Source organism: Tenebrio molitor, chromosome 6 (genome assembly GCF_963966145.1).
Source record: "Tenebrio molitor chromosome 6, icTenMoli1.1, whole genome shotgun sequence".
Lineage (NCBI taxonomy): Eukaryota > Metazoa > Arthropoda > Insecta > Coleoptera > Tenebrionidae > Tenebrio > Tenebrio molitor.
Window position 1 is genome coordinate 12864180 of NC_091051.1, and position 23638 is coordinate 12887817.

The 23638-nt window shown below is 33.2% G+C and overlaps 1 protein-coding gene across 1 annotated transcript in view; it reads right to left on the minus strand.

Annotated features, from left to right (window-relative positions):
- The window catches only part of LOC138133398 (visual system homeobox 2-like), a 79547-nt gene extending 56608 nt beyond the window's left edge, over positions 1–22939 (minus strand). Inside the window, exons 1-2 of the mRNA XM_069051305.1 lie at positions 22385–22939; positions 23–79 (exon numbers count right to left, since the gene is read on the minus strand). Of these exons, the coding sequence (XP_068907406.1) occupies positions 23–79; positions 22385–22793 (466 nt within the window). The 5' untranslated portion in view covers positions 22794–22939. The remainder of the gene's footprint in view (positions 1–22; positions 80–22384) is intronic.
- Between the last annotated feature and the right edge of the window lie 699 nt (positions 22940–23638).

Below are 23638 nucleotides of genomic sequence, written 5' to 3' on the forward strand. Positions count from 1 at the left end.
AGTGTGTGAAGGTGGTCATTACCTGATAAACAAGAACCAGGACCCGAGGAACTAAAGGAGTTTTTCAGCTGAGCGAAACCTGAAATCAAATAAATTCATTTAATTAACAGTGTTACAAAGCTTCAACTAATCAAATTCCCATGAAAATGGCTGCTGCAGTTATAGATCAATACTATAAACATTTTAATTAACATCGAACAAATAAATTAGTTTATTATCCTTTTAATTGCGAATATATTGATTTTTGACTGCAATTAAAGTTTGTAACTGGTACTTTAATATGAGTGAATTTAATTAAAAATGTTTAATTAATAGATCTTTTAATTTATAATGAAGCTACAATTATATTACATCGATATTGTAACATTATAACTGTTTTAAAGTATTGTTGATAAATCGCAATCGATCATCAGTGTTTAAATTTTTTAAATAAATTTAGTCCCTACCTGAGTTAATTAATATCCATGCATGTCTTGCATTGAATTTGGATTCAATCAATTAAAAGCAAAATGCAAATGCAAACTTTCTTCTAAAGAATTTCAGAATATAATTTGCCTAAGAAAATTAAGATCAAATTTTTTTACCAAATACATAGGTACAGTTAATTTCAAAATTATAGAGTACACCGAATTTTCTACAGTGTAAAAAGCACTTACATTTCTTGTCAATGATCAATGTCAATTTTGACAAACAAAATATCTAATCTAACCGAAAACGCGAAAGTGCTCATTCTTTCCAAATCAGAAGAAAGGTGGTCGATTCGAAGGGTAGCCCACTATTATAACATCGCCAAGAGCATCGTGCAGAGGATAAAACAGACACTATTATGGTGTTCTTAAATCAACGACATTTTATGTTGTCAAACTTACCTAACCTATATAAAAAATATGACACTCAAATTTCAAAAAGGCATCTTTACATGTGGAAAAAACTGTAATAAATCGACTTCTTGATTTTTGAGGTGTACTCGATAATTTTGAAATTAACTGTAGTTACTCAAATATCTGATGGATAGACATATATTTTCATTAATTTATTAATTAAAATGAGTAGGAATCTTACGAACATTTTAAAATAAGCAGACATTTTAAAGCGTATAGGTAAATCCAGTAGATTTATCTTTGGTGAAACAGTGCTGGAATATTTTACTGCCCTTTATAATACGAGTGTCTCAAGTCACTCATTTATTTTATCACAAATTCGGTCTTTTAATTACGAAATAAATAATTCCACTAGGCGCTCGATCTGGTGAATATGGAGGTAGCCCGAATATTATCTTATTAGGTATAACAGACATGGAAATACGCCTATTGTAATCCAGAACGTTGTCCTAATGGCACACACCTTGCTTTATTTTTTTTTCCATGATCCAAGTTTGATCCAACGTTAAAAATCTCTCAAGAAATTTATTTAGATTCTGATTGATAATAATAAATTTTATCGTCCAATCATACTACGCAAAATACATTGAGAGAGTTTTTTTTAATCAATGTTTTCTTGGGTCACAACAGTTCTAATATGTTGTCGGACCAAGTTCACAAGATTTTTTGCCAAATTTAATACAATCTTTAGGTGAGATTTTGGCCACTTTATACATTACTATGTCATTAGGGATTTCCTTCGTCGATAGCCCTTTTTAGAGACGAATTTTCGTCCCGTTCTTTTTTCGATTTCAAAATTACATACTTAGAAAAGATTTCACGGAGCGATGATTAACCAATTAAATAATTCCCAAACGCAAAAATAAATCAAAGTCAGAATCGTGCTATTTATCAATGACCAACAGTTTTTCATTTGTCAGTTAAAACTCAATGTCAGGGATAATGATGAATTGATGAACCACCCTGTATGAGCTTTGTTTATTTTCCTGTTTCTACTTATTACACTAAATAAAAAATATAAATACAGGGTGTCCCACCTAAGATTTTCGAGTCTAATAACCGAGATGGTTATTTGTCAACGGATTTTTATGAAATTTAAAATGCAGATATTTTAGACGGTAAAGAGTAAAATCCCATTAATGCAATAACCTAAGTCTTAAAAACGTAATTTTTACATGCCTTTTTAAAATGTTAAATCACTTAAGATTTATATCACAAAATTTATGGTGAATAAAAAATGCTGAAGGGGAAGCTCGTCCTTGAAAGACGTCTGGTTTGCAAGAAAAAAGAAAAAAACTGTGTTAAACGTGCTGCAGATGCAAAAACGTAGACGCGTATGAAACAAAAGCGCACTATCATCGAATTTTGGTCACCCCTTTTAGCACAAACGCAGGTGACATTTGACCTTTATTGTTATTTATTTATTGCAAAAATTGTTTCCTTTTTCAAAAATATTGAAATTTCTGCCATTGTTGTCTATTTTTAAAGTATTTTCAATAAATTTATACAATTTTACTTTTCTAATAAAGCTTTTGACAGATTATAAGGAGTGTTTCTTGGCAACATTTCATTAATTATTTCAAAAGGTGACCTCTCAAATACCTTTAAAATTTAGATCAAATTTTTAAGAACAAAATCTAATCTTTTCGTTGTATCAGACGAGTGATTTAGTTAATTGTTTGTGTAGACACCTATTTTTTAATGTTTAACAATCTAATAATAATTGCGCTTAATTTTCAATGGAACATGTATTAAAATTACATTTTTTAACTTGAGGTAATTTTATTAGTACTAATTAAATCTTCATCGTTTAACATATCTGCTTTTAAATTTAATAAAAATCCATTGGCAAATGAGATATTAGCTTTGAAAGTCTTAGATGGCACATCGGGCGCACTCGAATTCCCGTCTGATTTATTTCTTGTCATAAAGTAATGCAAGAATTCCCGTCAGGTAATTATCAACTGATATAATCCATAACTCGAGTTCCCGTCAAGGGTAAAAGAGCGTTTCAATCCCTTACTTACCTACCCCTCTAGCCGTTGCCAGGTACCATTGTTGTTTATCATTACGTGGACCAAAAAAAAAATGTTTAAAATTTTAAAAAGTTACAAATACCCTGTGATCAACAATTATACAGGGTGTCCCAGAACTCGCGGATCAAATTGAAACTGTATATTCCTTGATGGTAATGAAGGTAAAAAACGTTTAGAAAAATATTCAGGGTGCAACAGCTTTTTAGTTATGAATTAATCAAATTAACCAATAGAGCTCGATCTAATTTTCCCTTTATGAGAAAATTGAGTACCTTCCCTCAATTGCCAAGCAACATATAATTCGATGAATAATAAAATTATTTTCAATATTTATCTGGTCAACTTGTCGAAACAGACGTCAAAAGTGACAGCTACTTTTGAAATAACCAAAAATGGGATAATTGCGCCAAAGGCAGGTGAATAATTGTACAGAATCTAAATCAGGGAACGCAAGAAGTTTCTTCTTCCGACAATGAATGAAATATGGTTTGTTATGAGCGAAAATTTCCAGAGCAATTGTAACCTTGAGGGGTATGGGAAATTGACGGGAGGGATATGATGAATTGAACCTTTGTTGATGGAAGGTAAAATGGCGACGTAGCGTCAAGTGAGTAATACATATTACTACCTTAAAAATCTTAGTAAAAAGTGAAATATGCAGGGCCTGTGAAGTGAATCGGAATCACAAGAAATTTATCCTGACTCCTGTGCATACACTCTGCATCTGCAACGTATTAGCGCAGCTACACGAGCGGGACGAGTCATCGTCGAAATGAAAGAAAAGACTTTTAGGAACATTCTTGGCATTGCTAAAAAAGCTGGAGTTACACGTAGGTTTTGAGCAACAAATCAAGCATAGTGGCAGTTCTGAAAGAAAGAAGACAAAACTGGATTGAACTAACCTATTTATTTTAGCATCATTATTAGTAAAAATTTAAGATCAAATTTTATAACTAAACGATGTAGAATGCAACAAATGAAATAAGAAACATGCAAAATAAAAAGAATAATTTATAACATGTGTTCAAATTGACCACCTTTCATCTGAAGGAATAGGCGAGCTCGTTTTATTAAATTTTCCCTTGCCAGTCTAAGCACATTAGGAATAACAGTAGCCAGTGTTTCGTGAATTTGGTTATTTAGTTCTTCTAAAATATTGATAGGTTCGCGGTAAATATGGTTTTTCAAATATACTTCTTCTACCGTCGTCATCAAAGGACTGAAGAACAGCATCTTCAGTTTCTGGCGTTCTAACTTCTCGCGGGGGACCACCAATTTCTTGTCAGGTAGGCACCAAGGACCCAGTGTCTCGAGCACGGTACACCAACCATAGAAATACGTTATAATTTGGATATGGCAAACGTCGTGGAAAACGTATTGCATATTCCCCTGCTTCCTCACGTGCATTGCGCGGGCACTTTCCATAAATTATGAGCATTTCGGCATACTCTGCAGCTGTATATATGATTTCAATACGAAGTTTGACAATTTCGAATCAAATTATAACTTGACGTTGTCAAAATCTTCACAGTTGCCCAAACATTTACTTGAAATTCCATACCATTCTTACTAGAATTATGTTGCTAGGCAATTCAAACCTTTGGTTAAATTTACGTGAAATTCAAATTAACAGCGTCCTTCTGATTGGTCAACTTGAATTATTCATTACAAAAAATCGATTATACCCTGTCCTTTTTTTTAAACGCTATTGCTTTCAGTTATCACCAAGGAAAACGCACTGTAAATTTGATCCGCGAGTTCTGGGACACCCTGTATATGTACATAGATAAGGGGCGGCTGTGATTTTGACAGTGTCAGATTTTTCGTATCTGTGCTAAGTCAGCTAATAAACGTCAAACAACTGTCACTATTAACCAAATTTTAACGCAAAAATGGTTTTTACTTCAGAACATAGAAGATTCATCATTGAATCTTACTTTCGTAACAGTGCTTTCAATAACCAAGATTTTTTTCTGACGGGAATTCGAGTCTAGAATTTGTGGTGCATTTTTGCCTTGACGGGAATTCGTGTGCAGGATTAAAGGGCCTATGTCCAAGGCCAGGTATAAAATATTATGCTGACGGGAACTCGTGTGCACCGGGCACATCTGTATACAGGTGATTCACGTAGCCCGTTCGTTAGAAACTTTCTGATTTCCCAAAATCGTATTAATACGAAAATTGATAGCCGACTATAGTCGACCCCGCTCCAAGTTCAAATAAAATATTTTCAAAATGGCGACACTTCTGAAAATACCGAAAGTCAACGCCATCTTGGTTTTTTTAAATAGAAAGGCTCTATTTTGATTTCATATTTGGATTCTACGTTAACTTTTGAGTTTAGAACGTCCTTCTGTTAACACTTATCTACCATTGTTTTTGACCTGTCATTTTTTTCCCAAAAAAGCCAGGTTGCAGGGCTTCATTAAAAAATTTATAACTCCTGAACCATTGGAAATAAATAATTGATTTTTTTTAACTAAATACCCAAAGATTTGGCCGATTTTTTGCGTTATTAGCGACATTTTATTTATGTTTCATCAAAAAATGTAGAAAAGTTTAATAAAAATGGCCTTAAAAATAAATTTTTACATTTACATCTATTGTCAGAAATGGTAGTTGCCATTTAAAAAAAAAACAGAATGTGTCGTAAAGACGCACGATAGAAGTGAACCTTTTGTATTACAGGGAAACATTGTAATTATTCATCAATCACTTTTAAATACCATATTCACAACAAAATTGTATATTTTAATGAAGAAAATAAATTATAAACAACGATAACACTAAACAATATCGAAATGCGTAACTCATTGTTCATTTTTAAGCCTCCAAATTAAAGAGAGGACATTATCGATAAATGCCGTGAGTGTGACAAAGACAGAGACACTGCTCCCACTCGACCCAATAGTGTTTACCCCCACCACTTTTTGTCACACAAAAAGGTTGCCGATCAGAATTTCAAGACCCTCCCATAAAAAGTTTCACTTCAAAAATGACGTTTTCGACATTTTTTGTTTACCAATTTTGAAAAATTGCAGTAGGCGTATGAAACATAAAAATTTTCACTAATGGCGCAACAGATCGGCCAAGTCTTTAGAAATTCAATCTAAAAAAATCAATTCAGGTTCAATGGTTCAGGAGTTATACATTTTTTAATGAAGACATGCAACCCCGCTTTTTTGCGAAAAAGATGACATCTATGTCAAAAATAATGACAGATAAGTATTGACAAAAGGACGTTCTAAACTCAAAATTTAACATGGAATCGAAATATGAAGTCAAAATGGGACCTTTCTATTTAAAAAAACAAAAATGATGTCGATTTCCGGCATTTCCGGAAGTGTAGCCATCTTGAAAATATGTATTTTATTTGAACTTGGAGGAGTGGATTATAGTCGGCTACCAATTTTCATATATAATATACCAAGGGACAGATATATTGCCGGAAATTTTTTCGAGCAGTCCTCACACACGAGTGTTTGACTGCAAAAAAAAATTTCTGGCGATATATATCTGTCCCGAGGTATATTCGGAAGAGAATCGCCCGAAATTTTTTTTCCCTAGGTCAATTATATCGGAAATTTTCCCTAGGGAAAATTTCCGCTTAATTAAATTGTGATTGGTTGCTATTTAAACAATTCGGAGTTGTGATTTGTCAATTTAAATCATGTGACATTTGAGGGCGATTCTCATATTACTAAGATTTTGGGAAATCAGAAAGTTTCTAACGAACAGGCTACGTGTATACCTAATTTCTGTCAAAAGTGTTCTGTTCCAGTTTAATCATAGATTCATAGATATCATTATAGGCACTTTTTTCCTGTTTGTGTAATACACGTAAAATAAAAAGAGGTTAATTTTTTTTTGTCTTTTATCTTTTATAAAATTTATTTTTGTTGTCTGTTAAGAAGAATTTTCCCGCTGAGGCAGTCGACCATTCTTATGATAACATTTATCAAGTTGCCAGAAAAAACGCCGAATTGTTTAGTGGAAACGGAAATGTTGAAAGAAAAACCGGTAACGAAAGATCAAACAGCCGAGGTAGTTGGTAATGTGAGGGAAATTATGGAAGTAACTCCATCCACATTCATCCGAAAGTTTTGTAGTGTTTTTAGAAAAAAAATAAAAATAAGTAAAGACATACGCTTTATTGTTCGTATCTTAGTTTTACTGTTTTTTTTTATCGCACCGTATTTGTTTAACTAAAATATATGATTACCCGTTATAATAATTAAATACTTATTTAAAATTCATTACTCTAAAATCGTGGCATGATGTTTACCTACTGATTTCGACTGACGGTCAAAGAAATTTAGTAAATCTAAAATTTAGAAATAAACTAAGTAACCAATGTCAATTTCTCAAAATATCTTCTCGTATAGATGAAATAAATAAATTGATTACAACACGTCTACACTTAATAGAGCGACTGAATTACGCACCAAAACAAAATTAACAGTAATTAAGCTATTTAAAAAGCTTTCATGTCAATCGAATCAAAAATATTTTTTTGTTGGTGTATTTAAGAGATAAACATCAGTTGATTTGAATATTAAATAAAAATTATTACGAACAAAGACTTAGTTACAACAATGGGTAATGACAAACACTAAAGATGGAAGATAAAATAACTAATGTATAAATGCAAATTAATTTAAAAACAAACTTCAAGTTGGTTGCGTTTTAATTCGGTTTGATTGCTTATGAAAACTTTATAAACGTTTAGATGCAGATCTGAATATTTTAGAAAAAATCCGATGAACTTCTCAAATTACACCCGGAACATAGTTCACCATCACACACATGCTATTTCTTCCGCACACACCTATTATACGTACGCACCGATGTTAAGTAGCTGTCATACGACAAGCAAACCACAATACAAGACAACCTGAGACGTCTAAACTACCATTGAGGCATAATGGACCATACCTAATGCTTCTCCGAGCAATTCGCCTCTACGTTGGCCAACAACAAGGACGAAAATTCTCTAACGCCATCTCAGGATCGATTTAAAATGTTTTGACCACAAGAGATGTCCCTTTGTGAGCGTATGGGAGCTCAGATTTTTTTGATAATAGGACGTATTCAGCCTTTTATGTCAGAATAAATGTAATCCTATATCGCTTAACGGCGATTTTATGGGCCTCGCACACAAGTCAAAATTTTTATGTGGAGATCCAGATTTGCCCTCGCGTCCGCTCATTTTCAGGTCACAAGGTCAAGTTATCTAGAAAATGTGACGAAAAATTTAAAACTCTGATTTTTAAGAGACAAAATGTCAAAATGTAAGTAACATTAATAACAATTCTCTCGTAAGGTCTTAAAATCGTTGAGAAACAACTGAAAAATCCTTCTGTGATTGATACTGATGAATTTTTTATTGGCAACATTGAGTGAATTTTAAACAGGAGAAAAGTTTTACTTAAAAAATAACTGTTGATTTTATCTTCGGATAATTCAATAGAAAAATAAATAAACACTGATGATTTTATTTTATCTCTTGTATACTTATTTATTATTGTAGATATTTGAACGGAATCACCTTAAAACTAAACATTAAAAATTCTTCCTACCTCCGCTTCCTATACACTGAGGTACGTGGTACGTTATAAAATAAACGAGGGATATTTGTAGATATTTAATTTCATTACGTAAGGAACTGTCCCAAAAAGTAAAAAGGAATGCACATTACATAATAATATATTCTTATTGTATAATAATTTTCTTGGGTAATACCGTTTCTGAGACAATATTCACTTTATATTACGTCATTAAGTTTTGTAATGGTATGCTTCCTGCAAAACTAAAGCACCATTTAAACGACAGTTGTACCACAACGTTGCAACACGTTATTTCTGCAATACTGAGCTTGTAGAGGTGTTGGATTCTCTCATGGGCTGTGCCCTTGGAAATATCTACGTGAAGTGAAAAATTTGTAAGTGAAAACTGAAAACGTCGGCTACTTTCAAATTCAAATAGATACACATAGATGAGAGAGAGATGATACTACTGTAAGAAATGACGATGTTTTCCGGTCGGTTTGTACTAGTTTGTAGCGCCTACTTGAGACCGATATTCCTCGTTTGCGCAGATATGATTCATAGCCCATGAGAAAATCCAAAACCTCTAAAAAACAACTCGAATTTCTTTGTCCACGTGTTAGAAAATAAATACACTTTCATGTTGACAGTGTCAAGACACGGCGACGCCACCCAATGTAACGTAACGCAACAATAAAATAAGAGTATGTTCAGCAACGTTACGTCTTCTAGAACTTTACGTTACGTAACGTAAACGCCACAATCCCTTTGTAAATGTAGTTTTAGAGAGAGTTGGAGCAGTTGTAGTTGGGGATGTTTTCACGAATAATTGGGGCAACATTAAGTGCACAGCTAATTTTCGCGATAGTGAAAACTGTTCCGGAAATGAGTGCAAATGGGGTCGATGCATCGCCTTTGGTTGAATTTTAGTTGAATGGGTGTAACGGATGATTGTGGCAGATTTGTGCCCTCAGACATTCTCGGTGTTATATTAGATTTCCCATTCTCGCCGCATACACGCTTCAATCTGAAGATAGATAACATCTGTAGGTCTGAGTGTCACACCTATAGCATGAAAGGGTATGGATTCGCTCACATTCAAGCAACAAATTGAGGCACAATAAGCAGGCACTTTAGACTGCTCGGTTCCGTTCAATTCTATTGAGTAGGTGTCGTGTGGATGACATCGGACACCTGACCTGCACTCCACATTCTAAAGTGCCCTTTTATGAGGGAATAAAGCGCCAACATCCTTTCACAAAAATTAAAAGATTGCTCTCCTGATTAAACATTTTTATTACGGTTGCGACCAAAACCGATAATTACGAGAACCCGGAGAGAAAGATGGTCGGAGAAGAAGCTGAGCTTTTTAAAAGCGCGTCACGTGGTCGCGAGACACAATAAAACACAAGGATTTAATTAAACTTATTCATCTCGGTAAAGTAGGAGGATATTTGAGCAAAACTGCATTTAATTAAGAAGTTGGAATTCTTCGCATTTTTGACATAATTAAGTTTGCGCCATCATTTATTTCAAATGGCTCAATTCCGACCAACTTCTTCATTACGAAGAAGAAACGAAACACCTAATTGGGACATTTTATCTCCGCCGCACAATGACAATTTTTGCTTTACCACACTCTCGTAATGGAAAAGCGGCTTATTCATGCCTGCGACATCAAAGGACGCCCTTTCCCACAATAATTAATTGTTTTAATAGGAATATCCTTCTGATCCTGGAAATTAGTCGGGCAAGTTTCTGTATCAGGCACTAACACGACCTGAAAATTGTTCAGAAACAAAGGTCGCACACGCAAACTGAAGGCTGCTAATTATAACGAACTAGACGGAACGTCTTTTGTGAGAGGAAAAGTAATTGGAACGAAAATTTTCCGGCCGGGACATGTAAGTCGATACAAAACAACCCTTCCAGTCAAATATTTTTAAACTGTAACTTTTTAACGTGCATGGGGGTGTGCGGAGACCGTCGACGTGGTGGAATTGTGTGCGAATGTGATCGAATTTAGCCCTTAGTAAACTGCATTGACAACGTACGCGGCGCCGAACGGCACTCGTTGGAACTAATTAATTATCGAGTCGCAGTTAATTACTACCGTAACGAACCCCCTTCCTCCCTGTTGTTGCCAACCCTGTGACGACCTGCTACCCCTTTCCATTGCCTTTGTTTCCGTATAATTCAATTTTCTACATGTATAGACTTTGCAATGTTCACGTTCAAATATCTGTTTAGTCAAAGTCCACAACGAACGTACACGTACTCTATTGTGGATGGCACTGGTGCTAGAAGCTTTTTCTAAATTTACCTTATTCAAAATTATTTTCTTTTATTCTGACAGTACTTCTCAATCATTGATTTTTTCTTTATTAAAAGAATGCTGACAAATATACACACATATTTCATTATGCATTTAAAATATATGTTTATACAGGGTGTATTAAAAATGACCCATAATATTTATGTCACGCGAATCTACGTTGAATAGCAAACAAAAAATTCTAATGTGAATTTGGTCTTAGACGAATAATTTTTAAATTATTAGATATTATTATCAACAAAAATATTTAACACTAATGACAATCCTTGTTATTTTTTTATTTTACTTAAGTTCGAAAAATCACTCTAGCTTAGTTACAATGTTGCAATAGCTTCAAAATTTATGAATGGCATTTTTAAAAATGAAATTACAAAAAAAGCAATAATCAGAATGGTAAAATTAGGTAAAATTAGTGCTGGAATATTTATTTGACTTCTTGAATTATGAGCAGAGGGTTAACAATAAATTGGTATAGTCCGTACGCTGCTAGATTGCACGTTTTTAAATTCTAGTTCCAAAACATAACGCAGTGAAAAATACTAAACTCTCCATCTCAATTGTTTCACGTTATTTAGAAAACCGTTGAAGTCTTGCAGATTAATTCCCGCCATATTTGTCTCGGTGTCTTTCTTCTGTCAAAAAAACGTGCAATCTATCAGCGTACGGAGTTTTTTGCTTGTATTTGAACATAGAATCAGTCAATACAAAATCTTATAGCCATTCATAATTTTAGATAAATTATTATCATATCCAGAAATCAAAGATGTTGAATTGAATTATTCTACCAAACTAACACGAATGTTTCGATTGTTTTAAAATTTTGTGGTGAAAACATTCAAATCTTTTCAGTTTAAAATTACAACACTTGAAAATATGAACTTAAAAGAAAAAATGAGACAAGAATTTTAAAAATTGGAAAGTGAAATAATTTTTAGTTTTATGTGTACTTATTTAAGATCTTTTTTTTTTCAAAATTCGCTTGGGTATTCTGCATCTGTGAACATTGAACAATATATTTAATAGTAATTTATTATACGAGTTTTATAAGACACCATTTTGTCGCACGCGTTTTTTAGAGCACGAGGAGCGCAGCGACGAGTGCTATAAACAAATAAGTGCGAGAAAATGGCTTATAAAACGAGTATAATACAATATTTTTTCTATTTTGCCCCTTAAATTGAAAAAAAGTTCAAAACATAATGCTGGGAAAATTATATTTGGCAAATATAAGGGTTGGTAACGCTGGTAAATAGACGAACAATTGTAAGTTTTGAATTTAAAGTGTCGTGAAGTGCAGTGATTACCTAGCAACAACTCACTATGAGTCATTGCCAACATTAAAAATTTAAGTAAATGTTCTTGAAACGCGTATCGAAAAGAGTTCCTTTTCGAAACCCGTTTGAGTGTTATACTGACTATGTTATAGGTGCAAAATAGAAAAAAGACTTTTAACAGTTTTCTTCGTTTTAAGATTGAAGTTTTGTATTTTAAAAATTCTGATTAGCTGACGTAAAATCTTTGTTATGCTCGTATTGTAATAAAACAAGAATGTTTTGGTTAAAAATTGGAAGAGTACGTTTAATCTATTGCAACATTAATTCTGCCTGTGGATTAGTCAATTTAAAGAAACTTGTAGAGAACGATAATAATGAAATTATTTACACTAAATGAACTGCTTGCTAATCACTGTCTTCGTTCGCCAAAAATTTGTTATCGCTTACTCCGAACATTCCAGGTAGGCCTCGACGCTGCGCCATGGATCATGATCTCATTATTAATCTAAACCGGTGTTTTGGGACTCTTGTGGCTACGTCTCGATTGTTCTTCGCGCGTTGTTTTTTTAAGACTATTTATTTTCTAAATAATCAAATAAATTATGGAAAATATGTTTTTCTTGTAATATGTGAATGTAAGAGTCATGCTTGAAATTAAACAGTTTCATTCAGGTGGAAGAGTATAGATTTTGTTAATGGAAAAATTATTATTGGCGAAGATATCACAAAACAATTAAGATACCAAAATAGGTACACTGGATTTAGGAAAGAGTAAAACAAATAGTACACAAAATTTCCAATTCTTAAACAAAAACCACTGTAGGTATGTCCATTTTTAAATCCAAATGTAATATTCTAATTGAGTTTAGCTATAGACATTTTGAGTGGGCTCCACAACAGTAAAAACTATTAGGTATCTGATGATTAAAAATTTACAAACAAGGATGACCCGTAAGGAAAAGTATAAGTAAAAATAATATAAACTCGAAATAGGAACACTGAGATGAATTGTCAGATATTTTTTTCCAATCCAAATTAAAATGCATCTACAGAATAAAATGGCATCACTGAATCAACGGCTTTCCCAATGATTTTTTTTTTTCAGATGTAGGTCTTTGCAGTGACCTGATTTATTATTTTATTTTATTATTATTTATTTTGCTACGGAGTAATACCTTTTTTTTTAATTATATTAACAGAATCAAGTTCGATGCTGGTGAAATCATGAAGATTCCATCATGGGCTGAGAAACCTTTACTTCTAATAAATATGAAATTGTTTAAAATGTTGCTTCATTATATAAATATTGATACGAGTTAAAACGAACTACACAAGTGCTTCTCCGGTTTCGCGAGTCATACTATCGATAACTCCTACATTTTAATTATATTATAAATTTGGTGAGAGAATGTAAAGAATGCATAAATGAGGATAAAATATTTAAATCCGTATTGAGAAGCCAGTGGTTTTGTTTTTTGTTACTGTATATTTTGGGACCAACACACTGATTGCTTCCTTCTATCAGAAACCTGTCCCCAACCACTAGTTCATCTTATAATCGAGCAATTTGAAAAAACATTTTTAACTGACAAAAAAAGGTCGTTACCCTCACGAACCACTAAAATAATGCGATAGGTTCTTTTGCTTTATATTATTGCTCTGATATCCTCTTACTACCCTATTTTAACCAATTAAAATCGTTGAAAAGGGATCATGTGACACATTCTCTTCACATTATATGCTTTTTATGATGTCTGACTAAAGTATGAGAGGGACGTGACAAATTCTGAAAAACGTATTATTATTAATTTATTACGTGTTAATTAGAAAAATGAGATTTATCTCAAGTTAGTGCCAAAATGCGGAATTCTATGTTAGTTTTTTTTATTTGATAATCTTTTTCTTCCAAACTAAAGTTGCTTATTTAAAATATTTACATATTGTCTTATTTGGTTCGACTCAGCTATGAGTAATAAATTTGATTACATAATGACACTGTTTTTTCCTATAGACAATCATTGCTGTTCGTGTTTACAGAAGTACAGTTTAATAAGACTCGATTAGTGTACTATAAACGTAATTGTACCTCATTAGAATGAATAAAAAAACAAACTTCAGCACCATCTGCTACATTACACCTAATATATCTAAAATTGTCTATATTCTTGTCGACAAAAACTAGCCAAATAATTATATTAAATTACATCTCCTTTGCGGTTAGTGTTGATCAAGCAGTGCCAATTAATCTGTTCGAGTGTTATTTTTACCAAAAACGTATTTGATGATCGGACAAGCATCGTCATAGGAATGCAACGCACCGAATCGGATAAAATCACTTATAAATTTATCTAATATGGAATGCGAGCAATTTATTCAATCAAAATGTGGCTGAAATTGTAGCTTTGGGCACGTTCATTAATGTTTTTTTCTTGAAAATAGGAGTCGGATTCTAAATCAATACATCCGTCTGACGCATTTGTCTCTTTATTTGCATCGTTGTAGGAACATTTGTGCATGCATAACGACGACCGTATAAGTGTCGGTTATAAAATTACCCTTTTCCTGATTTGCGACCTGGCGAGCACCAAATGAAATTCCAAATTAAGTAACGCTTGTAGTAATTAAGCCTCAAGATAGCTTATTGTTGCTGCAGCTTCCAGGAGCGCTGTATGAAGGAGGACTTTAAAGCTGGATTTCAGCGGGGCCGCTGTAAATATATGCGCCAAAATGCCTCACATTCCCACCATTATATTATTCTTGTGTAATTATGTTGCATTGTATCGAAGTTGTTCAGCATAGCTCTTCGTGTTTTATAGTTTACACTAAATTGCTGATGCACACTTCTTGACTCGGTCTCAAGAAATCGTCTAGACTTTACGAATCTCCACAAATTTTTATCTTTTTTTTTAAATCAAATTTTAAAATCAAATCAAACTGCTAGAACCTTGATGATCTAATCGTAAAGTTTTTGTTTTATCGAAATTTACTTTGCCGAAATCGAAAAGTTGTTTTCTAGGTTAACAAGAGTATATTGTTGACGTTTCTTTGACATTTCCGCGAAAAATTTGCTTACCAGTGGCGTCGTGTTTGGCAATACCTAAAGCTGATAAATTACCTATTCTTACGAACATAAAATGTTGCTCTTGTTTTTTTTGTACATTTTCTCCATTATCAGATAATAATAATAAAGTGCACAATTATAATTTCAACGTCTAAAATTCATGAGGTATGTTTTATTATAAAGTAGAGTTTGAGACCACAAATTATGATCGATAATTTGTAACGTTTGCTCCGATTTGTTTTCTTTTTGATCACATTGTAGATACAGTGAATGGAAAAATTAAAATATATGTAATTAAAAAAGTGTTTTGACTCAGTCAATGCAATTTTTGAAATTTTTTAAACAATTTTTGTATATTTAGAACACAACAAATTATGAAAACAGAAAAAATTATTGTACCTATCTAAATAGCAACAAGTGAGTTTTGTTCATTAAAAAAAATCTTGAAGGATTAAATGTATCAAAATACAATTTATTTTTTTTTATATTCTTTTTAAATTTTGTACGTTCTCTCTGTGATGTTTTTGATATTTTCTGGTCAAAATCAGATCAAGATATATCTTGAAAGAACTCATAAATTCATATCTGCATAGCTCAGGGATATGGGACGTGTGAAAACGGACCACATGCCAGTACGGGGGCTGACGGGGGCACTTCCTCTCCGACAACAATTCACTGGCACCGTTTAATTCTTACAGACAGTGAAGAGAGGTGTTCGCCTTGCTCGCGCGTTTTATACCTGTCTGCTACGGGGTGGCCCCGAAACTCCACATCATACTTTTTAATTGAATCATCCTTTCGAACCAGATGGTGTTTACTGATCGGCCGACAAATTAGTGGTATTGGAAATGAAAATTTCATTCTTTCATCGTGGACGAATGGAATTTGATTGAATAAGGAGATAGGTAATCGTTCGATAATTACTATCGAGAAGAAATGGGAGTAACCTGATCGGTGGCGAGTCGAGGTCTTAGTGGGGCTGTGCTAGGGAAGCACAAAGCATCACACCACGAAATTAGTGAGCTGTGAATCTGGTCCATTTCTACTTTGCAGTTAGGTGACGAGCGCCGTATCACGGGGTCGTCCCTGTTTGATTCCATTGATTTGTTAGCGAAGCGTTTAAGTGACGACAGCTTGGGCCTAATAGCACACAAAACGCCCTAATTCTATTGATTTATTTCTATATTTCTCCATCACACTGATACCTTACAACTACAGATATTGTAATTATTTTTCTAAACGCCTCTACACTTCCAACATTTAAAAACTTCACAATTTCTTAAAAATAAATTCTCATAAAACACACTCGAAAATTACGTATTAGATATACCTAACAATTATTGAGAATTATATTTTCTTTTTCCATTTTCATCAGAAATATGTTACAAAGGTGAAACTATTTTAACAAAGTTCGAATTGAAATTTTAATTGTTTTAATAAATTTATCGGTACCGTGCAGCATGGCGGTTTAACAAATAGAGAAAAATCAAGCCAGATTAATTAATTAATATTGTTACTCTATTAATGTTTATTTCTAATTTAGAATTTATCGTTGTTGGTTAAATAAATGGTTTTGAAATAAATAGTAATTTCATTCACTTTTATCACAGTTTCAACTAAACATTGAAAAAGTAAAACACTAAAACTTCATATATGGGGTCATGTGACAGCACCACAAGAGATTGTGCATATAAAATATTGTACTTGTTATCGATAATAATAATTATTCATATTTTTCGGTAGTGTACTGTCAATTCAGGGTCGTTTTTTACATCAGTTACACAAACATTAAAATTTGAAACAAAAAAGAATAATTTGCCTTCGTGAGTCATATTGCCTTTCTTTTGTAAATGATTAATTATTTAATCCATTTTCTAGGTGATGATTTGAAGTTCATTGATTTAAACTTCATCATTGATATTTTAAATATGGACCTCTACACTGGAAATGAGCTAAATTTATACTTTCTCGGAACCGTACAAAAAATAATAGTAGCTTATATCATTAAGAGTAGAAGTGAGTCTTTTTGTGCTAAGCCCAAAGATTAAAGACCGAGACGAAGTTGAGGTCGCCAACTTGGCGAAGCACAAAAAGATCTTCTACTCTGAATGATATAGGTATATGTACTATTTTATCCTCAGGAGGATCACAAAAAAAAAAACAGGACATAAACTCACTTATTTATTTTTCTTGCAGTTTTCAAATTTTAACGCACCAGTAATTTCTATTTCCCTTGTTGTAATGTTATTGGTAATTAGTAAAGTCTACAACGCTATCTTATCCGATGTACAACTTTCCCAAAATGGCGAATGATCGCGATTTGTAATTTTTCGTATCCCAACTTTTACTAAGATAGCAGAGCCCAAATCTTCGATACCTCTCATTGTCAAATTGGTGATTAAGCGCCGGTCACACATAACCTACAATAATAATTTATATTTTTTCCTCTAGGGAACTCAGAAATTTTTCGTTTTCAATGGCATCAGACATACTTCAGTTATTCGTTGTAAATATAACAAAAATTATTATCAAAACGTGAATAGCAAAGGAGCCATTCTGCGCTACTTTTGATTTTGACATCTGACAATTCTGACATCCATGGACACGCCCACACGGGGCGACTCGTGACACTGGAACCGGATAAATATTGGGTAATAATTTACTCCAAGATAATATTGCATATAATGTACTTTATGCATTACGTAATAAATAGATATTGCATATTTCATATTCATATTTCTCTCTTTGATAATTATACTAAAAGTCAATACATATATTTTTTGAAAAAATTCGGTGAACAAGCTTTTTACATAGAACGGGATAATCAATTGTTAGAAAAGTGTTTTCACCTGGATCAGAGTAAATCCAGCTAGTGCAAATAATCCAGGAGGTAGTAAATCCGTGCTGGCCCGATTTTTCCATCGGCTTTTCCTTTCATCTGGTGAAAATAAACAACACATGCCAATAATTATTCGTTGAATGTCTGCAAACTACGAATGGTCGTTCTCATTGTAGACGCGAATGATCCGTTAGTGACAAGCGTACAAAGCTGCGTGCCCAGCAGGGGTTGACGCTGTTTCACGGACTATACGCACTTCGTCCTGACTGAAAAATCGTCCTTACGTCCGCGGCAATACGGCCTCGTACCGCTTTGATTAAAATATCCCAAAACCCAGCAAGTCCGCAATCGAAAATTTCAAATCGGACGAACGCATTCAATCAGCGTTAATTGAGTCATTCTGATATAGGCTCCCGTTTTATTTTAATTTAATTTCGATTATAGTTCGAACCGATTGGTTGTCGGCGAGGGCTTAATTTACATATGATTAATCATAAGGAGCGACCGTGGCAATTTTCAACAAAAACTTAACGAGTAGGTAGCAAAGTGACGAGGCGAATTTTTACCACAATTAGTACAACAACGGACGTGTGCAGGGTGGAATTAATTTGATTTCCTTAAAATAAACAGGAAACGTTAAGTGGATAATTAATTTGTTCGGCGCTATCTTAAACAACATCAAACACAATTATTATTACCGTGCGGTCGGCTCCGATAACATCTGCCAAGAAATCCAATTGTTTACAACCAATCAATTAATTACGATGAAAAACTCGACTGTTTGCCTCTCGTGTCAAAATTGAATTAAACTTCTTCTAGGTTTTTTTTACGTGTTGCGTTGTTAGTGTGTCGTTAGTAACAGATCTGCCGATGCAGATTTAACCAATAGCAGCATGCATAATGAGGATCAATGGCTCATTATGGCATGATCTGAACATCAATACTAATTGGTAATTTGATGTGGCCCTGATTAGATGATGAACCGAGCTATATCCGTTATCCAACTTTGCACCTCTTCATATCCTGTTATAAATTCGGTGCCCAACCAACGAGAACGTCATAATTAAATCTATTTCGAAAGTATCCAGTTTTGGATATTTTCACAATTGGCCGCCGATAAATTAATCTAATTATTTATTTAAAAATTTCAAGAGCAAATTTAGCTATTAGCTCGATGCGGAGCAGACGCGGAAACTTCATTCCAGCACTGTCACTAATTAAACTAGGATTATTCGTTTTGTAGTCTAAGCAAAAAAAAAGTGAATGAAACGCTACTGAGTTTATCCAGCTTAAATCTAATTATTTTTTTATATCGGTATGTCATTATTTTTAAAGTGTGACTTTCAGAAAATTCGTTGCAATCAGCAAATTTGCAAACTACAGACCGAATCTAACACAAAGTAACAGTTACTCATGATCCTCATATTTCTAGCCTGCATATTTTGTGTTGTATTTCGAAAATAAACAAAAAAATATATGTAACTTTTAGGATAAGTCAATAATAAACATGTTCACTCACTTTAATCTAAAAAGAAGTTGTTAATGCAGGGCTGAAATACATTTTTTTTTTGCTTAAATAGGTATATGGGGGGCAGCTACAGAACAGGTGTGCCGTAAAACCATTTTCCTTAAAAAAATTTTTATCTATTAAGTTCTATACGGAATTATTTTAACAATAATAGATTGATTTTTTTTTGCGACTGTACCTGTATCGTAGTTCAATACTTTTAGTGAGTAAAACATGTGTTTGTAGTAGATATCTAATAATAAAAAATAGTGAAAAAGGTAAGAAGTGTTAAAAAAGTTTAATATTATGTACATATTTTACTTCTGCGTTAATGAATTGAAGTTATCTCGGGATCCTTCAGAAATGTTACATTTTATATTTGTGTTTTGACGTTAATTGTTTTTTTTTTATTGCAAACAGTTACAAATAATATAGGGAAGTCATGCACTCATGGGATTGCGGCACTCGTCTATGGCCCGTGCGGTCAAATTTCTGCTTTGTGAAAAAGTACTGCTTTATACACTAGTACAATGAATTATTATTAATAAACTCTAATCTAAAGTAATAGTAACAATGTATTGGTGTGACTTTTTTTTCTGTAGCTTTAATAAAGTTCCTACCATGGTCATCTCAAAAATAGAGCATAGTGAAAAAGGAAAATATTAAATGGTATTTCTTTGAACTAACACTTTTAGTTTTAGTATCTGTAATATTTTAAGGTAATTAATATTTAACATTAGTCAACACTAAAAGAGTAATGACGTTAAATTTCTCCAGAAATTTAAATTACCTCAAGAAATAGCCATATTTATGAACATGTTTTTAACAATAAATTTTTAATAAAATGGAGCACCTTTCCATAAGAATATGTAAGAAAAGTACTTATCAGTTATTAGAAAAATTATCCTAGCTAGGTAGACACCTATTTTTATTTGTATATGGTGTGATCAAAAATATTTCAGATCATGAGTGCTTGGGAATATTATTCCACACATATATCGTGCGTTCAAATGAAATCCTGGGCTGAGTAGGCGTTGGAGAAATTAAACCGTTTAAACAGTGTAAAGTTTGAATTTCCCGCCGTTTGACACGAATGATATTTGTTTATGTTTAATCGGGACATTTTTTAAACATGTTTGTTTTCAGTAAAGGGGTGCCCTTAGATATTTGCTTCGAGAATAATAATCGTTGAGTTATTCTATTGCAAAGAAAAAAAAAGAAAGATTATTTTGGCTCTAAATTTTAGGTTAGCTGTCAACATGCTCCAATTAATCTACGCTTTAAAAAAGCACAACAATTGACGGTTTCCAACCCCTCCCTAGCCCAGGATTTCATTTGAACGCGCGATAGAATAAAAAAATGAAAAAATGATACTTAAAAGGTCTTAATTAATGCATTATATCTTCTGAATCTTACACAGAGTTACACGAAAGTGTTCACAGTACATATTGGGTATCTTCAAGGAGGATGTTATCATCAAATCCATTTGAAGTAGCAATAAGATAAAGATATTAATAATTTCAGTATAAATATGTTTGGAAATTAGCTAGAGTATATCTTCAAGAAGAGTACGTATTTAAAAACAAAATTTTCTACTTCCAAATGCTGATTAGGTACTTTTTAAATCTGTTCAAAATTCAAATAGAATTGTGGAAATAATATGTCTAACTGTAATGAAATATTTTAATCTTTTTACTTTTCTTTAAAAAATTTGACATTTTACCTACATTTGCCGTTGCATATATATTTTTAGATGAAAAATACAGACACTCCGATATAGATATAAATGATAAAAAAAGAAAATGTAACGTGTATTATATTTGACAAAAAATAAAACAAAAAATAATTTAAATATGTATTTATTTTTTAATATTTAAACATGATGTACATGTATGAGTAAATTAAAAATCGGCAGTACCTAATAGTTTTTCGATTGTCTCTAAAGCCTTGTAAATTCCTATTAAATTTTTTAATTTTAATGATTATTATCAAGACAATTTTTTTGTACTACCTATTACAAAATATTTCTTCATAGTTATAAATCTGTAAATACTTTAAAATTAAATTAGGTGGTAGGTAGATATTTCATAATAAGTTATCTACGAGTTACCATTTGACAGCTAATAGGTAGGATATTTTTCAGTACATATTTATTTTGGTATTTGTATTATAATGTGTATTACGTACAAATATTAAGAACACAAAAATTCTACAATACCTACATAAGGCAAAATGGTTTTTATATGTATGTAATTTTAATAAATTTTGTAAACAACTGACCCATTTTTTTCCTTGAAGAGAGACATTTTATTAGATATTATTTAATTTATGTATCGACTTGTTAAAACTGTTATTTTCTAAATGAAAAATAAATTAAAACGTAAACTAGTAGGTATTATTTAGATTTTTCGCAATACCTGTTAACATAGGTAAGCTGTAAAATTATCTACAAAGTAATAATTGCAAGGTAACGTAGTTTGCATATAAAATTAAAATTGTACCTACATGAAAGTACATCAATTGAAATTATAATAATGTAGGTATATGTTAGGTAACAACTATTGTAGCCATGTAAGAAAACATAATTGACATCCCTGAATTTATTGGGTAATGTAGGAGCGTTAACCGTAGACAAAATTCATTAGAAATGAATAGGTATCTACCATTAAGATCTTAAATATTTTTATACAAAAGCATATCTTACATTATTATCATTACATTATATCGTTATATCAAGTTTTTCACCTTTGCAGATGCGAAATAATCACAGTATAACCTGACACGAATTTATGTCTTAATTTCTGCGATAGTCGTTTAAATTGTGCAAGCATAGTATTGATCTATCTATCGTAAAATATTTTGGGCCTATATTATTATTGTCAGAATAGTTTTAGAGAGATCTCACCTGGAGCTGCGCTCGCCTGGTGTCCGGCGAGCCCCAGGACCGCCGCCGGCGAGGCCCCGCCGGCATTGGCGTTCATCCCGGCGGCGGCGGCAATATTGTGGGGCAAGAAAGCGGCAGCGACGGCCGCCTGGGCATTAAAGTAGGCCATCCGACTGGCGGCCATCGTCATATGATGGTGGTTGAAGCCGTGTTCCGACGGAAAGCACGTAGGCGCTTGGAGATGCCTCTGCGGGTAAACGTTTGGAGTTATGGCCGAGACGGCGGCCGTGGGGGACCTGTGCTGGGAGTCGCTCAGGCCGAGCAACTCCTGGATGGCGAAGGGCGACCTCTGCGGCATCGTCTGCGAGGGCTTGTTCAGGATGCTGGGTGCCGTCACGTGGATGGTGTTCTCTAAACTGTCATTGTTCATCTTTTGGTCGTGTGTCACGGATGCACATTCGTTGCTCGAATTGTCCACACTCAAATTACAATACCGAACACATTTTGCCGCGCTTTTGGGGTTTTCAGTTTCACCATGAACCGTTCATGATCAGATGTAGGAACAAACTGACTACTCCAATTTGAAAAACGAGTACTGCGGCTTCCCTAACAAAGATACTCCCTAATATTCATCTGAAAAGGACCCCTTAAAGGAGGCGTGTCCTGAAATCTACCAATAAACCACCTGAAAAGCGAGTCCTTATTGGTATCTGCGCCGCTCGCCATTCTCGTTCGTTCGGCTGGGTTCATCAAGGACTAGTTTTCTGTCGCTCAGGAGTCAACAAGGCGGAGTTAACTTCGGTATTGTTTTCGGTGCGGGAGCTTTAACACAGGTGGGTTTAAGGGTTAAATTGGGTCGACACGTGATACAATTAATGTCAAACAGTTTACATGCTTAATTAGTAAAGATGTGTTCAATTATGATAATTGAAAGCGATTAATTGGCTGTGACTAATCCGGACCTTGTTTCACGTCATCACGTAAAATAGCGTTTTAATCGCCTAATTCACATTAATAATTACATATTCGTTCCGTGGATTCAAGAAATTTATACCAATTACCCGTTCAAATTCACCGTTCGACCACAAATACCACTCTACCATCAATTATCACTTTGCTCTACCTGAGGACACTATGAAACTTCACTCTATTCATCTTAAATTCAACAAAAACAAATATACATAATTAAATTGTTTTTCAAATAAATAATTTTTTTCATCTAATTGGATTTATTGTTCAACGTGTTCTAGTATTCTACTTCCACTTCAAAAATCT